At 36.6% G+C, this 18692-nt stretch overlaps 1 protein-coding gene across 5 annotated transcripts in view; it reads right to left on the bottom strand.

Annotated features, from left to right (window-relative positions):
* The window catches only part of LOC110467125 (multiple epidermal growth factor-like domains protein 6), a 220468-nt gene that overhangs the window by 165028 nt on the left and 36748 nt on the right, over positions 1–18692 (bottom strand). For all 5 annotated transcript variants that reach the window (XM_021524057.1, XM_021524056.1, XM_021524059.1 and 2 more), the window contains exon 2: positions 13775–13912. In XM_021524057.1, the coding sequence (XP_021379732.1) occupies positions 13775–13912 (138 nt within the window). The remainder of the gene's footprint in view (positions 1–13774; positions 13913–18692) is intronic.

Here is an 18692-nt window from a genome sequence, read left to right as displayed (position 1 = left end):
TGAGTATTAAGGGTCTATTTTTGTACGTTTAAAAAATCTAAATCAAACACGTTCAACGTTATCATTAGGTTACACAAAACAGATGACAGTTATAACGCATGCGCAGTGTTTGCATCAGTTGTCATGGCAACCATGACCCCACGTTACACACTCTTGACTAATTGGCTCTGATATCCGTGTGCAAACCGAAGCTGAGCTGACATTTTGGGTTGTTAAGGGGATGTTAAGACCAAAAACCACCATGTAACTTGTAAATAAAACAAATTATCTCCCATTAATGTCCATTACTTGTCTAGTTAAACGTTACAGGAAAGTTTGGTGTCAATTTTAGACCTGTCCATCACGATTAGCTCGATCTAGTGTGGACGTGGGCTGGCAAAGGCGTCGTACTGTCACACCTTAGGTCACGTGAGCTCACGCACATGGCCGCCCCGTGATTCGATCACGTGATGCAAGAGGGCTCATTGCGCCAAACAAATACATGTATGGAAATAAATGGTTTTCAAATCAAAAGTAATACTGAATATACATGTATGTACATTGTATTTGATTACTCACCAGAAGAATTTTAATGGAAATGGAATAACAGTTTTTGTGTAAAAATTTTAATGTTCTTATTTTTTAGTTAACCGCAACTCACACAAATTAATCGATTTTGAAAAGTGCTATGTAGCTACATTGTATCAGATCCTCTCAAATGATTTTATGGTAGTTATTTAAAAAAAAAACAGCATTATATCTGTTAGTGGAACAGATAAAGGAATCTTTTTTTTTTTAATTAACAGGTTTATTATTTGAAGTCAAATTACAAAATTCGTATCGTCCACGTAACACAATTATAACTAAATTCTATCGGCAGTTCGGAATAGTTCATAAGTGATTCACTTAACAAGGTCTTTGATCAGAAAAACCCCAAAGACTTTTGATTTAAATTTTACCACAGATATCTTTGTAAAGTTCAAAAGTGTAAATCATTCGCATGTAAACATGTTTTTGTGACGTTGTCCCGGACTCGCTTAGCTGCCATATATAGTTTATATTAACAGGGCTAAAACAAATGGTTCCCTGACTCCTATGTATAGCTTTGCTCTGCCGATATACTTTACTCACAAGTGGAGAAGATAAATCTGTCACAGATTTTCCGGAATGTCGTTTTTTTAGTTAGAGTGTCCCTGGCAGTAAACCAATGGTCTAATCTGTTACAAATTGCGTCAAGGGTGGCTCTGCAAGGTGAATACTTTCAAGTGATGTCATTAGTTGAGATAAAACGGTAAAAGGACATAGATCAGGATATTTATAGACAAGGCGTAGTACCAGTCCGAACATATTTAAAATAGCACTACATTGAATACAAACGGTGAACACAGGGTATAACACAGTTGAACATAAGCAACTTCGAGGATATTCAAAATTGCAATGAATTTGTATTTTTAACATTTCAATTCTTAATTTTTGAATAAAAATCTCATTATATCACCGTCCCCATTTGCTCAGCTAAACCACAACTTGCTGATATAACGGGTTTGGCGATAGATCGATTGGGTCTTACAATGAATAAAGGAATTGCTGTATTCTTGTTATTTTAATAAGTTTGAATTGGGAAAGGAGGGATGAGATAGATTAGAAAGGATAGGGAAGAAGAGGGAACATGTTCGAAAGGATATGAAAGAGGGAAAGCGTCGAAAAGGACTTGGGAAGAGGGAGAAATCCATTGGAAAGGACACAGGAAGAAGAGCGAGTACGTTGAAAATGACACGGAAGATGGTGGATGAAATGGAAAAGGCATGAAAAGAGGCAGACATCAAATAAAAATTATACGATAAAATACAAAAAATAATTGCAAAGGACACAGGAAGATGAGGGAATGCGTTGTAAAGGATACGGAAGAGGGGGAGAAACGTTGGAAAGGACACTGGGGAAAGGTACATGTAGAAATGCGTAGGAATAGTAACGTAGAGATGGATCAAGATGCTTTCTCTCTCATATTGTCAAATAAAAATTGATTTTCATTGAAAAGACTAGTTTCGATTTCCGATTGTAGAGTTTTGTGGTCATTCTGAGGTCAGTAATCGTACATCAATACACTTGGACAACGCGACACACTAATGGGTAGAGTTTCCTAGACACAAATAAGGCTAGTTATAAGGGTGATTAAAAAACACACGCATCGATTGGTACTGAAGCTGACCAATTAAACCAGCAGCAGCCCAGCATTTCCTTTACTCTGAAGCGCAAGGTTGTGTATACCGTGGCACACATTACAGAGGACTGAGGTTTAAGGAGAAACAACATCACGAATACGGTAGCACTTCCTAGCTTTACGAACGTTCCATATCTTTCAAAATTTTCGATAGGAAATCATGACAAAAATTTATGAACATTTCCTTTTTTTTTTTGCAATAAATCCGTTAATGTTTTCTAATTGAAAAAATGTATCTGGGTAAGGAGTTTCTATCAGCAAAAGATAGAACGTTTGTTATACCGAGGGGTGTACTATCAATAACATTTATTTTTGTATACAGAATTAAAATTCGTATGATATATGATAAACTTTAAGTCAGTTATTTGTAACCTTAATGATTTTTCAACACCATGATTTCACTCGTGACAAAACATCAGAAACGAATTTGTAACACATATGAGAATGATCTCTAAGTACATGTATGATGGGGCAATGAAGAATGATTGGAATTGACATCATACTGAAATGTGATTTTGGAGGTGAATGATAGATAGTGTCAAGGTCACGCAAGGTCAATGTACACTGTACTTTGACGCTATATGAGGAGGCAAATACTATGTTCGTTAGCCGTTCATAATGCGACCAGGTTTTGATGACGTTACAGCGTGATATGTGATGACGTTAAAGAAAATGGCACTATAGTGGTCAAATCGCCATTGGACACCGTCGCTGTTGCTGTTATGATGAAAACCATGAAGGTAAAGAACAAACAAATCCCGTCTGGAAACAACATGATATTATTGATATTATACGACAATGTGTGCTTTCAGTATGATAAGCAGCGGGTCGAAACAATATCAATGCATCACCGAGAAGGCCGCAGGTTCTAAGGCAATTAACATTCGACCACGCATTTTATACTGTGCCCCGTGTCTAGAAGAGGTGTTAAATAAAATCTAGCATCAATTTGTATACAATAAACGATCGTTTCCCCCATTCAATGATTAGCTACCATGTAACTGATAAAAAAAAACACAGAGATTACCGCCGAGTAATTCAATTTACACATGTAGAGGCGCTCACCTCCCTTGTAGTTGAACACAAATCGATACTATGTGACGTAAAAACTTTGAAAAAACTAATTAGGATTTCGTATACAAACATATGTCTGTAAACTGTTTTCTTAAACGTTTATTGTCAATCCCATGTATTTACATTTGTAATTGTTCAATCCTAGTCGACATTTGTATGTAAAGTTTCATCAACCCCACAAGAGACTCTATCGTTATACATTGACTGTGTAATCCGGTGAACGCTTCATATTCCCCATAATTCGATTCAAACATTTTCAACACTGGCGACGCAGTGACAGCGATTGTGGTATGCGTCAGAAAAACGTTTGCATAAAGGGGGGAAACACGGGATTAAATTAATATATACGATCAAAGAAACGCTTGTGCTAAAATGAAAAGAAAAAAAAGAGAGCAACTCTATTTTTCAATTTTAGTACATGGGATCGTTTATTTTGATAATGAAACTGTATGTACAAACGAATTTGTTATATAAGCCAGCTAATAGTTAAAATAAGAGAACATATGAATTCTACGTCCTTCCCTGCATACCAAACCGTTTGAATTTATGCATTTCAATTCAGATATACATGTTTCTAAAACCTTTTTCATGAATTTTCATATAGCAAGTCTCGATTGTTTATTGTAAAACTAGAAACTGTTATCTTCAAACGTCTTTAGGGCCTAGTTATTCAAAGCCCTCGAAGCTAAATGACATACTGACAGAAACCTTCAGTATTGCATATTTTCATAAAGATTGAAATACAAATGTCTTGTATTGGATTTAAAAAGAATCATCGTCAAAAAAGGGGAAAAAAAAAAGTATTAGTAAATATAAAGTATTTCTCCAAGGCCACAGTCTGAAATAACAACACACCAAACTCAAGGGCGGGCTCTGGTTTGCTCGGTTTTAAAGGCGTGGCTAATTTCATATTTCTCATAATTAATTTCAGTGATTTTAATTTGAAGAAAGTTATTTCTCAAACATCAAAATATCATAGTTTCACTTTACCTTGGGATATGACCTACGAAAACACCATGTCCGAATTACACAGTGTCTGGGTTAAGGCGAATTCTGATTATTGTGGTGTCTGGTCTAAAAAGAATCCCACATCTTTTATGACAAAACTCGTTTTCACATAAATCCCCTTGATGATCTGCAGCTTTGTGCTCGAACATATTACACTAAAACTGCTACGCCATTTATAATCCTCCGCGCTAGATGACGCTAATGATAAAATTCGATTTGCAAGAGCTTTAATAATAAATAGTTCATAAAAACCAAACTGTCCGACCTCTTTTGGTTAATCATGTTTTACGAATTAAAGAAACCCATTCCATTTATTTCAAAAAATTAATTAATCAGACGTCCCTTCCGGAAAAGTAATGCAGAGACCGTAATAGTTTTATTATCATCAAGGCCACGTTATTCAGGAGCGGCCGTACGTGCGCCTTTTAAGCATAGGTTACATAAACGGAACTAGGTTTTAATTAAACCAGTAAAATGTGTTACTTTACCGCCCAATCAGGCCTAGATGTAATTTTATTGTATTCCTGGAAATGGAAATTACAATGTCATTGACCAAAAGCATCGATCTTTATCTAAATTCGTTCTGTATATAGAAAATGTCTAACTTTTCTGGCAATCTAGTTACCTTAATACAACTTTAAATATATACATACACAAAAATAACCTTCAACTGTTTGTTGATTTTTTTCGATGTAAATATTTTAAATATATACTGCATATGGAACAAGGGCTCTGGAGAATGTTAAAAAGCTCCATGGTAAATTGTGATATAATTTCCTTGCTTGTGGTCTTATAAAAAATCAACTATCTTAAAAAAAATACCAACAATGCGGCGTTTTAACATTTTCTTTTATCAAATTACATATCAAATATTTTTTGCAAGTATGATATCATTAGCTTTAAAGGTCAGAAGTGAGAAAAATCTTTGCGAAGCTGAACGTATTACGGTTTATAGTTGTACATTTTGTTATATTACGTAAAATTTTGCCACTGTTTAAAAGCGACTCCTTAAATGTATTAAAAGGTCTAAAAAACCAAAACCGCAACATGTGAAACTGGAGCATCGAGAAACCGCAAATTCAATATTGCGCAAAGATGTATTTTTCCACTTAAAAGTTAAAATAAACCACGCTATACATGTTTACAGTATTAACGTGAAGATATATCGCCTTAAATATCTTGAAAGGTCTAAAAAAAAATCCCAGATTGCGACATTTTTATTAACGATAATTATAACCATTGTCACCATTTTCGTGCGCTCACAAATTGCTTTTCCGTTTATTGTTAATATTTTAAGAGCGTTTCCTACGGACATACCCGTCCGTATAATTAAAGTATTCATCTCGGAGACGTATACAGCAATAACTTGTACGTTGGAAACAATATCGAGCAGATGCAAAGCAGATTAAAGTCTCCATTCATTACAATGATAACGGTTTTTCATGCAAATACGTCAGTAGTCATATCGGTGTAATTTCGAGTCCTATCTAGTGCTCAAAGCTCTTTATTAGCATCTAATCGATTCCACCATGTACGGTTTACCTGCGTTGAGATTTACACAATCTTCCAACTTTTAGGGGTATAAATGGCTTTAACACAAAAGCAGAGATTTCATACCGGCATCGAAGTATATAACAATTAAATCCGGCCTTACACGACGTGAAATCGTGCTCGCACGAGAGCACGTTACTCGATTTGTTTTCCGCGTCTTGCAGGAGGCTGAGACACCGAGAACTGCGATGTAATATTTCCTTATTTAGTGTTCCATTCTCTTGTCAGTCTCGTGCACACTAAAGGAAATCACGCGGCTTTCCTTGTCTGGGTATGATTGGTTCGTTCGCCCGCCAAAGTATAATACATTTGCTTTTCCTGGCATATTTTTCGTAGACATTTATAGACATTAAACAAAATCTACATCTGTCTTTAGATATTATACATAACTCAATACAAAATATGGCATACCCATGAACAGAAAAAGCAACGCTAACAAATGGTAGGAATGTGGATAATTACCGTCTTTATTCCGGCACATATCCTCGACTCATGCACGAACGCTAGAGTTTTGTATCTGTATCAAACTACATGTACTTCCATTAATCCAAGCTCGGCGACACGCGAAGATTATCAAATGATAGATAGGTGGAGATATGCCTGTTGTTGGGGTAAAGACACTTACAATGGAATCGTATGTAATACCGCACGCGATACAGAACATTTAGAATTTCTCATTCCCTCAGATTTTCTCCGAAATTATCTGGCGACTTCCGTTTTTATTACCCTCCTGTTGTTCTGTTAGATGACTCTGCAAGAGTCTGTAGCAAAATAAGCAAGTAGTTTGACTATTGTTTGAGCATCTTCCAACGTTCAGTTATTACTTTCGGTCTGGGTTTTGGAACGTTCAGTGTTCAAAGTTTGCTTGTTCATAGTTCAATGCTCAAAGCATCGCTTGTCTATCGTTCAACGTTCAACTTTTACTTTCATTATCGTTCGAAATTTCTGCAATGTTCAACGTTTACTGTTAGTATCACTGTTAACCGTTCACTGTTTACTGTTACTATCACTGTTAACCGTTCAACGATTACTGTTAGTATCACTGTTAACCATTTAACGTTTACTGTTAATATCACTGTTAACCATTCAACGTTTACTGTTAATATCACTGTTAACCTTTAAAGTTTACTGTTAGTATCACTGTTAACCGTTCACTGTTTACTGTTAGTATCACTGTTAACCGTTCAACGATTACTGTTAATATCACTGTTAACCATTCAACGTTTACTGGTAATATCACTGTTAACCGTTCAATGTTTACTGTTAATATCACTGTTAACCGTTCAACGATTACTGTTAATATCACTGTTAACCATTCAACGGTTACTGTTAGTATCACTGTTAACCATTCAACGTTTACTGGTAATATCACTGTTAGCCGTTCAATGTTTACTGTTAATATCACTGTTAACCTTTAAAGTTTACTGTTAATATCACTGTTAACCTTTAAAGTTTACTGTTAGTATCACTGTTAACTTTTAACGATTACTGTAGTGTTTAATTTCGGTATTATTTGCTCATTTTTCAACGTTGAATGGATTTTTTTTCACTTTCGATGAACTTTCTTGCATGCTCACCACTTTATTTCAGTATGATTGGTTCATCGTTCAACGCTCAAAGGTTTGTTTGCATATAACTCGTCGTAAACCTTGTTCAGCATCAATTGTTTTTATTCATCACTGTTCAGAAATTCAAACATCAGTGTTCAGTATTATTCGGTATCGTTTGAACATCAATTACGTCAAATTTAAAAATAACTACAGTAAATGATTTCCACTATGTATTCATGGTTTGCGCTCAATACACTTTTAAAGTACGAGAGACACGGCAAATATGCAAGCTATGACCTAATGAATTTCTATCTAGACAACTGTATGATGTAAGCTCTGAGAGAGTTTACATCAGTATGATAATTAAAATAACAGATTTTGACATTCCAAAAATGTTGTCATTTGTCTAGAATACAAATTATTCGGTTACTATTGTGTTTTGTGTTCGCTTTGTCAATAATAGGACCCGAGGAACAGCACCCCAAAAATTGTAGTCCTCTGAGCAAGTGATTTACAGCTATACGAACTTTGTCTTTCTTCGAAGCGGACTAGATTTGTTTTCAATATATGAACCTTGTTTTCAAATTGTTGATTCCATATAGTGAAAATGGCGTTACGATCAATGTCACGTGTCAGATTTTAGTAGCCATGTCTAAGAATTAAGACCAACGCTCCCGTTGGTAGGTTTATATAGTGAACATGCAATGTAATTTAAACTAATTATATACTTTTATATAGAGTTTTAATGACTATTGTATAGACAATTTAGTCTTCCTCTGTCTATGCTTTATATTAGGCGCGAGCATGATGAAATTTAAAGCGTGCTTCGGATGTAGATGGAATTTAATATATCACGTTCGTTGCTATGGCAATTGTAAACATGTATCATCAAATACAATGTAACAGCTAGTTACCGCCATGTAGGTTTTAAATGGCCTCTTAAATTCTGTCGTGTCATTTCTAGAAGCATTTTCTGAGGATTCAAAAGAAGCACAGATTTCTAGTAATGATTTTGAAATTAGGTTAGGATGGAACGGCATGGGGACGTAACAGAGGGATAAAACATGTGTTTCTTTCAAGATTACACGCTAACTGCAACCAAATAGGATTATAGAAGATACCAATCGAACGCGCCTAGCTGCACGAGATATTTGGCACCGTAGTTTAGACAGTCATTTACTACCCAATTTAGTTTGTATTAAAGATTCAACAGCAGTGTAAATGGAGACAAATATTGGATTTATACAACTCAGAGAGGTAAACACACATGTTAAGACAACTGGCCATTTTTTATGGTCCTACGTTCCCCCTTATCGCGTTGGCCGGTTAATTGTCGAGTTTGGCGCGGGATTATCGAACGGCTCCCTGGTTGCGGCACCATGAGGCTATTGTTGACTTGTACTCTGATGTAAAGAGGTATCGACCAGAGGACATTGTCTCAGCTCCCCTCTTTCGCAAGTCCATCATTTCTTGTCAATTTTTAAGTGATCTCGATTGAACTTCTATGAGCGGTATCGTTCTTTGCGTTCGGTCCTTATGCGGTATGCCCTTTAAAAGTCTGTCTCAGAACCTGCGTGTAGCTCCATACATTACCAAAACGATGATTATTTCTTAATGTACAGGAAAAGTGTCAAAGGAAAAGTTTTCTATCGTTGTTAAGTAAACATAACAAAATGTTTCTTTGTTAAGTTTGCTGGAAGAAATGTCATGTTCAATTATGCGTGTATACTGGACAAAATATTCTGTTATTGTACTGGATAATTGTACGTTTAGTATACCAGGCAATATTTCGAGTTGTTAAATATAATGGACATATTTTACGTCAATCTTAAGTATACAAGGTATTGCATTTTGTGTATATTTGTTTTAGGCAATACACCGCTTTCTATCCAATTATTCCCGTGATTTGTGCAGGAGAGTTCATGAAAAAAACCTGTTCAATCAATCAATTCATAAAAGATCTTATACGAGGATCTCTCAGTGGCACTCTCTTGGATGGGAGGCAGGTCCATAAATGAAAGCAACATATTCTTTAATTTGTACAGTTTAAAAGTCTTTTAATATTAAATTTAAAAAAAAAAAAAAAAAAAAAAAAACGTTAAAAGCNGCGAATCATTTGATCGATCGTGGTTTTAAAATTGTGACGTCATCATGAAGAAAAGAACTCTAGTTAATCAAGGTTTGGTCACGTGACTAGAACGAGCCCGCCAGACCTTTGTCAGACGGAGGTAGAAACAGGCAGTATTGTAGCGTGTATAAATTAAGCAAGTAAACTTTACGTGGCATCGATCGGTCCCCAGGCACTTCTCCACAGCAAGGATTGTTTAATCCAACCCACGGCAGTTCAACTGATAATAATGGTAACGGGAGGATAAGAGAATGTAACGAAAAAACTCGGTCTTGTTCACAGTATGTGCGAAATCAATTAAAGGACTTGAACATTTCTGACATCGTCAAAGAAACAGTCAGACTGTTGAAATGGATTCTATCATTGATTTGTTACTTTGTATGGCTTTCCATTTCGTTTCTGCTTTCAAACAATAAGCAGGAAATACACGCAGCTTTAAGCCAAACATATTTTTTGTCTTGTCAACGTCAATAGAAAGGGAGTCACTGCTATACTGTAGCGCATATCAGATACACTGAACGTACATGATACAAGATACATGTATAGGCAGAGTTTGTTAAACAACGAAATAACCAGGGACTAAGCTGCTCTTCTCATTGCCCGTTGCGTTGTAACCGGAAGTAATGACGCAACATTAGCTTCGTTTTTGATTGACACAAGCATTGCACATAACGCTTATATCATTTGACAATCTAATTACATTTCCATTAAAAATCCAATAAAGAGGTTAAATTAACGATATTGAAACCGGAAAATCCTATTTTGACGGAGTCAAACGATATTCCTTTTAAAAAAAATACCAAAGCATCAACGTACAGAAAAAAACCCAAAAGATTGTTTACTCCAAAAAGACAAAACAACGAAAACAGATCAGACACTAAGGACAAAGAAATTACATCAAGAACCTCTACAAAAACACCCGGAGACAAAATTAGAGGTAAACGTTTCCTTCCACACTTCACATATGCATTCCAAGATTTGCTGTGAAAACGATTAATCTGTCTATATCGACCTAGATTAGGACAGCTCGCACGCGCCTTTATTCTAAAACGTCACCACCTCGATATAGGATTGCGTCATCACTTTATGCGGTGTAACCATCTCCCGATACTTTTTTTTGCGTTATTGATGATGCAACCTGGGAGTATTTTTACGCTGGAGAGGATGGGTGACAAATTATCAATCACTCTTGTGCCACGTAGACAGCGATATCTCAATCCTCGGGATCAGATTTTTTTTCAAGTTTAGCGCTCAACTTATCCTCTTTCTAAACCTCAAAAATCTCGTAAATTCTGTCAATCTAGCTAAGTCACATGATGTGGAGCCTGTCATGGCGTCTCTTGTCAAAGTCAGGAACTTGCACCTGCCAAGAGCTAAAACCTTAAGTCTTTCACTATGTCTTACTCTGCATTGAAACATAGCAAACAATAAAATTGAAGCGCAAAATTAACAGAGGGTGGGGTGGGGGTGGGGGACACATGTGATTTAATTTATTTAACCTCTTGAAGAAAACGGCTTTGACTTTGTTTTACTGTAGTTCGTTTCATATTTTGCTAAGTCTCCCCTTAGTTCACGCTGTTGTACTTTTAATTTGTCCCTGAGTTCTGTTTTTAGTCATTTGTTATAAGTTCGATTGTTTGCGATTACTGACAACAGACCTATTGTATTTTCTAGACCAGTCACGTGACGGAAATTGGGTAATGCTGTGAGCATAATACCGTTGTAGGAAAGCGTAAAAACTGCTCGATAACATAACGATTTTGCAAAATTCAATATGGTTACTCGGTCTAATATGAACGGACTACAGAGCACTCTCGTTCTCGCTTTTGACGTATCTGTTTACAAAAAGACATATGTCTTACGCATTTACCATAAAGTACATACGCTATGCGTATCACAGTTTTAATGAAACTGTGTATATTCAGCATAAAACCAACCAAGTTTGCTTTGAAAACGATATATAATTTTGTGACAGGAAGCTTCGTGTATACACTGTCCTATATCGACTGAAGAAGAAATCCATTTGCTGCAATGATTTCTCAAAAAATTAGCCACCAGTACAAAATTTATTAGCATGAAGAAAAATAGTTTTTGATTTTCGTTTACCACAAACTATGAAACGTTTGCAATTTTTCTTCTATTCGTTTCTTATCTTTTTCTCAAAAATATTTCTCAAGTTTATTCATTGTAGTGTGTATAAAACATACTGAAGATATAACTAAGCGGTTAGCCGATTCGTCCAACACAAGAAACAGAACTTACACGGAGACGTTTGTAAACCAAAGGCCAACCTGCCAAATAACAGGAGAAAAGGGACAACACTGCTGAAGTCAATACATTAAGTGACAATTTACGGTAAGAATTATTAGTTATATAGCGCTTCGTGCTTGAAACAAGTAATACAATCACACTTAGCGTTAATTGAATCACCTCCGGTTGTCCACCCTGATTACCTGGATCACCAATCACCTGTCAGGCATATACGTGACACAATACACTAAACCTGAATAAATGCATGTTGTCTTGTATTTGTTAAATTTTTATGGCATAAGCATGTGAGATGATAATGTTTGTCACGTGCGCTCGAGCGATGGTTCGATCATAGATCATGTAGTAATTCTGTGAATGTTAAGACTCTGTCTTGATGGAGGTCACCCAACACGATTCAAGTAATCGAACAAACACATACCAGCACACAGAGATTTTAAGCGCTCTCAATCGTCGAGACTTGTAAAACGTCCCTTGTTTAATTGGTTGCGGCGATATTTGAACTGTAATCGACCCAATCTCCGTGGTGAAAACGTAAAAGTGTACATCTTCTGAAGTTTAGTTTTTACAGTTTTGTGGAACTGGTATATAGACATGCTACACCCCTCTAAACACCTTCCTCCGAACGCTAACAGTCCTAACCTAATTACGACTAGAAGAGTGGCGATGCGGGAGGCACGTGTTAAGTGAGGTAAACCCGCCAAACCTACTCATTTGTATTCGTATTGTGACACATTTATAGCCGTTCAGCTTGTACATTGTACATTTGTAACAATTCACTACAACTGAACACTGCGAAACGATTTTAATCGATCTAACCGTAGATATTCGACCGAGGTGTTCCGAGTACGAAAATGTGCCGAAAACAGAATTGTGGAAAAAGAGTAGTTTGTGAGCAATTTCTTAATGAAGAGTTTGGAGAGGTGAACAATGATATTCTCCCCGTATTAGACAAAAGCATTTCAAATAAATTCCTTGTGATTTTAATTTATGGATGTATAAGAGACACTTGGCCGATCTGTCCATCACACAATTTCAAAACCCATAGTAATTGTGTTTGAAACATAGTGTAGGAATGTATACTTATAGATGCATCTTTGAATTGATACATAGACTTGTGTGTTTGCTTCGTCGTCCGATTGAAGATGCAATGATGATCCTTTCCGAATGGTGGGAGAACACTCAGTATATACAGTATTCGAGTGTTGACACTCATCAACGACGGAGAAAAAACATTGCTCATCATTATTCTCGTTACGTGTCGATGCCTACACGTGCTCTGCACATTTCGGTCATATCTACCATGATAGCTGTTTTGCTCAAGTAAACCTAATTGATGTGAACCTCATGACCTCTAGCACCTTTGTAATCAAACGAACATATGGCGCGTGACTGAAAATGTTGGGTGACGTTGATATGACCCACAAAGTCCCTTAACTATGACAAGGTAACTTACTATACAGAGGGAGTTAACTTGTTACATCTTCAGCACAATCGAACGACAAGCAAGTACTCGGATTTAAACAAATGAAAATACAGATTTCAAAACAAAATTCTAAGCAATCAGAAAGGTTGAAGTGTGCTTGTTTGACATTGTCCTTGATTTTGACGTCATGAAAGTACGACGTCATTAGCTGAGGTTTCGTTCAACAATGTGAAGATATTCTGACGTTCGAAAGAAGTCCAGCTTTTAGCCACAGGGCAATATATATATTTTTTAAGTTCTTAGAAAAATGACAAATATTTAATGTTTTCCAGTTGATTATCACTTCCATTTCACCACTGCAGAAGATTCTTCAATATTTTCACCAGTGCTCCCACTGCTGGAAATCTCGTGAACATATTGAGGAAGTCTGATTCACATGTGAAATATAAATGGTATTCAACGAAAAACAATCGAATATCCTTTATGTATATATAAAAGGACTTACGCAGATCCCATCTTGACCTGATGCCTTATACTCATGAATAACTAGTTAATTGCGATTGTCTTACCTTCTTTCGTGCCCAACACACCAGTTTCCATTATAGCCACAATTGGGCTTCCATACTTTTATTAGTCGTGTATACGCCTGCGCACAAGGCTGACGTACCATCTTCATTTCAACATCCTGGTAAGGGCACACGTTAGGCCTATAAAACAAAAAAGGAAATGTTAACATATTCATTCCTAAACAAGAGACCTTTATATATATATATATGCCTTGAGAACAAAGGGAAAATATCAACATAGTCATTTATAGGAAGGGGACACATATATAGACATGAAAGACAAAGGGAAAATGCCAGCTTCGTTATTTGTATCCGATATATAAAATCAGCAAGGTTTCTAAGAATATCTTTACTGTTGATTTTCCCCCCTATACTTTATTTTCCCCTTAAGGAATAAACTAAAGGAGGCTAAGAAACGTTTGTTGTCTTTGAAGACAAATGAAGCAGATACTAGGGTGTAAATTTAGTCCGACACCGTAAATGGTACCTGTAACTAATGGTGGCGACTTCGTGGCGTTTATAATACATGTATTTTTAGACCACGAAACTATATTAGTTCTTAGTGAGGCAAAACTACACGTACATTGTATAACCAACAATACATGCATGTGAGTTTACATACCTAACATGTACATACAATGTATGAACGCGCGTGTTGTTAGGTATTATTTCACTTTATTTGAATTAAACTCAAGGATATCCTTTTGTATCATTGGAAAATTATATTTGGACTTTCGTTACGTGTGTCCTATGATCTCGGACTGTTGTTCATTTTTTCCGTAACATTAAGTATTTGTTTAAAAACGTGTTAATAAAACCTCCACGCTCATTCTGTCATGTCCAGTGACGGCGACGACTGCGCCGTGTATTGTCACATATCTAGTACATTGTTCAAGCACGTTACTAGTAGTAGTATGCACTGTCTTGTGATTTTTGTCGGAGCCTGGAATAATGCCTTTGTAACATTTTACATTGAGAAGCATGCACTCTGGTTTGGCACGTAATTACATGTCTTTTGAATGCATTAGCCCATCAGACATGTGGTTTGTACACATCACAAAAATAAACACTTAATCGTATGCAGGAAATATGCAGCACAGGACACATAATCGCACACACAATGATGTTGAGACTGAAGATAGGGACAGGCGAAGCTAGACTAAAGTTGACAAAGCTTTATTAACGGACGGCAAATCTAGACGAACATGGCAAAGTAAAGCTAACGTAGCAAAGCCAGACTAACATGGACAAAAACTGGACTATCAGGGACAAAGCTTTACTAACGGTCGGCAAATCTAGACAAACATGACAAAGTTAGGCTAACGTAGCAAAGCTTGACAAACAGGGGGAAATCTTAAGCAATAGTTGACGAATCTAGACAAACATGACAAAGTTAGGCTAACGTGGCAAAGCTTGACAAACAGGGGGAGATCTTAACCAATAGTTGACGAATCTAGACAAACATGACAAAGTTAGGCTAACGTGGCAAAGCTTGACAAACAGGGGGAAATCTTAACCAATAGTTGACGAATCTGGATGAACATGACAAAGCTAGACAAATAGGGGAAACGCAATAAGACGAAAAAAGACTAAGCTACAGTACATGATGATGTCATACAGGACAAAGCAGATACATGTATAGATGAATAATTGACAAAGATATATTCCTCACAGAATATCATTTTATCGTTCTTTGTGGTCTCATTCGGTTAAAATCCACCGCAATCTCAATTAGTCTATTGAACAGTTACTAAGATATGTTATTGTATGCACGAGTTATCCTTGTTTTATTCGACACTATAAATAAGCTTGGTTGTCCTTACTCAAGACACAATACATATTCCGGGCCTCCATAACTCTAGACACAGTATATGCCAGACGTATATAATTCTAGACACTTACATATGCAGGGCCACAGTGAACCTAGACAACACTATACAGATGCAGAGCCACCATATGCATTACCTAGACACTATTAAAACGTTTGGCTTCAATTTGCCCAGATCAATGATTGATTGATTGATTGATCGGTTTTACGTCCGCTTCATTACCCAACTACTCGGTAGTGAAGCGGACGTTAAACCAATCATTCAAGCATGACTCTAGGCAATATATTTGCACACGCAATCACATCTAGTCCGAGATAAAATACATATGACGTCTTCCATAGGTCTACACAAATAGATACTATACATATGCCGGGCCACAATAACCCTCTACGCAAAATAATATTTATCTCGACATAAAACACATGACGGCTTTCATAGGTCTACACAAAATACATCTCTCGGGCCTCCATAAATGTTGCGCTAGACACGGTGCAACTGTCGGGTTTCCGTAACCTAACCGAGTCTTCCTCTGCGTGCTACCAGCTCATTCGTTTTCATCACTTGGTTTTATTCTTTTACAGTACTGGATCTATTTTATACGGTACCCTATCAATCTCCTTAACTCCAAACCCTTTTTTCCCCGTTTTGATATTGGTTAAGTTCCAAACTTAATGGTTTTTCAGAGTATAAATGTGACAGACTCGGGAGAACACAAGCTGGTTGGCGTAATGATAAATCCTATGTTGGCATTTAGTTGTTCCAGCCAGTTTACCCGCGCGCTCACTTCGTGTGACTTATTCCGGTAAAACTTAAACAACATTATTCCTGAAGACTACTGAGGAAGCAATGGCCAGGATAGCGGTAGTTGAGAACCTTTTGTATCTGACTGCGTCCCGCCCTAACTACACAATTTGTATGAGTAATTGAAAAAGGAAAAGACTCTTAGCATGTCTCTCCTTCGATCAGAGAAATTTAGGACCATTTTATGTCTTCAAAATTGTTTCTCTGTGACATTCGGTATCGCGTTGTCTCGCCTCTCAGCTGTACGCCATCGTGCCTGTAACTGGAATGGACGACTATTGGACATTTATACCGCCATTGTGTTAACAGGAGTCGGAGGATAGACACGGTATTTCGAGGGTGGGGAGGGGCTATCATCGACAGGAGAAAATAATGTATTACGGGAAATAGAATCCCGCAGACGCGGCATTTTGGATAGGTCACTTAGATCTGCTAGAGACGATGCATTATTTAAGCACAGATACAGTATGTTTGGTGGTGTGGGCGGGTTACCCTAAACGGAGGAAAGAAATGTTTGATAAAATTGCAGACTTTTATTATATAAATGTAGAATAGCCATTGCCTGGTTATACTATTTTCCGGAATAAGAACTTTGAAAATAATTTTCTCGAATAATACTTAAAGTAATGAATGTGTATTGTAATTTTATTATATTTCTAAATCAAAGTTGCTATCACTCTGCATTTAAAAATGATAACTGTTTCTTTGGGCTAGTATTAACAATAAAAAAAAACTTTGTCTGAAATATTTTTACTCTGTCCATTTGCCAAACGTCTTTGTTTTGCGTCTGGTAATCGAAGATTATTAACATTCGGATAAAAGAAGTTTTATTTTATTTTATCTTAATATGATGTTTATTCGAATAAATATGTATTGTTTTCAACAATCCATACATACGATATCACATTTAAATTGTTTGAAATTTGAAAAAAGTACGAGTACTGTTTTACAATATTAAACTCCCAAGAAGAGGGTCGTTTATACAGAAACTTATTTCTTCTTGTCAATTACCCGATCATGTCTCTAATTGTTTTGGAATTAGGACTAAATCTGGAGATGTCAATGAAACCTATGCTTTGAGTCCCAGACGGGACCTACATGTACGGGTTGTGTCTTCGACGGGTTTTAAAGATCCCCGTCCCACTGCCAAAAATTGTAACCATGCACGCACTGAAAATTATTTTATCCGGCATGACCATATAGTTCTGAAAAGAAAACCATTCCTTACGGGACTTTTATGTAAAATAATAAAGATGAAATAAACAAATTATAACAGTGTGGAAATTCAGTATGGCTAGACCGGGAATCGAACCCTGAACTTCAGATTGTTATACCATCGCTCTAACTGATTGCGATACCTGATATCAAAGTTATCGTGGCCCAACCCTGCTTCAGTGTTACCCAAACGGAAGTTAAGGGGAAGTCACTGTAGATAGGAAAAAACACACTTCAGTGTGACAGGGACCCTTAAGGCTCTCGGGTTTTAGTCTTCTAGGGATGACCATACAGTGCCATGCCTGGAATCGAACCATGGCGGTATAGTTGTAAGACAAATCCAGTGCGCCGATCCTCGTGTATGATCAATAAAATGTTTAGCATGTATACATATGTAACTATACATTTAGCCGTCTGTTAAATTATGACTCAAATGTGAGACCTCGGTACCTCACCATTACATACATAAGTAAAAAAGACATATTGGGCACGGCTTCCTTCCGAACTTGCCTTTCATATACATTTTTGTTTTCTGTGTTTTTGAATATTGATTTTTTCCAATGTACGTACTGGCCTTCTTTCCCATGTATGAAAAGTTGTTCGATATTTGTACGTACATGTAGAGCGAAAAAATCTGTTTGATGTAGATGCTTTGCAATAGTTTTTAGTATACGAAGTATTATATTGCGCCAAACCTTGCCTTTCCTGCTTAATTAAACAAAAAATGTTACTCTAAAAATGATATATGTAAGTCCCACCCGCCTCTGCCTTGTACACTTGACAATTATGAAGATCGTGGACGAAGCTTTATATACAATATGTGATATTTATGACACGGTTCCATGATGCGTTTTTCCCCATTAAGGGCGTTTTCACGTCTGTCGACTGTCAGTGTTTTACAATGTCAGTCTCGTCACCTCCGATCGTCTCCGTGTTTTTATGGGACGGAAACAGAGGTCCGGAACCATTTTGGAATTTATAATGTACTGTATAACTGCTCACACCACTGGGGGGATTTTATTGTAAAAGATTCATGAAAAATATGCTGCTCATGAAAAAGTAAGGTTTAAAGTTAG

The sequence above is a fragment of the Mizuhopecten yessoensis genome, unplaced genomic scaffold (assembly GCF_002113885.1).
Source record: "Mizuhopecten yessoensis strain PY_sf001 unplaced genomic scaffold, ASM211388v2 scaffold11161, whole genome shotgun sequence".
In the NCBI taxonomy this organism is placed as follows: domain Eukaryota; kingdom Metazoa; phylum Mollusca; class Bivalvia; order Pectinida; family Pectinidae; genus Mizuhopecten; species Mizuhopecten yessoensis.
This window is presented reverse-complemented; position numbering and strand designations above follow the sequence as displayed.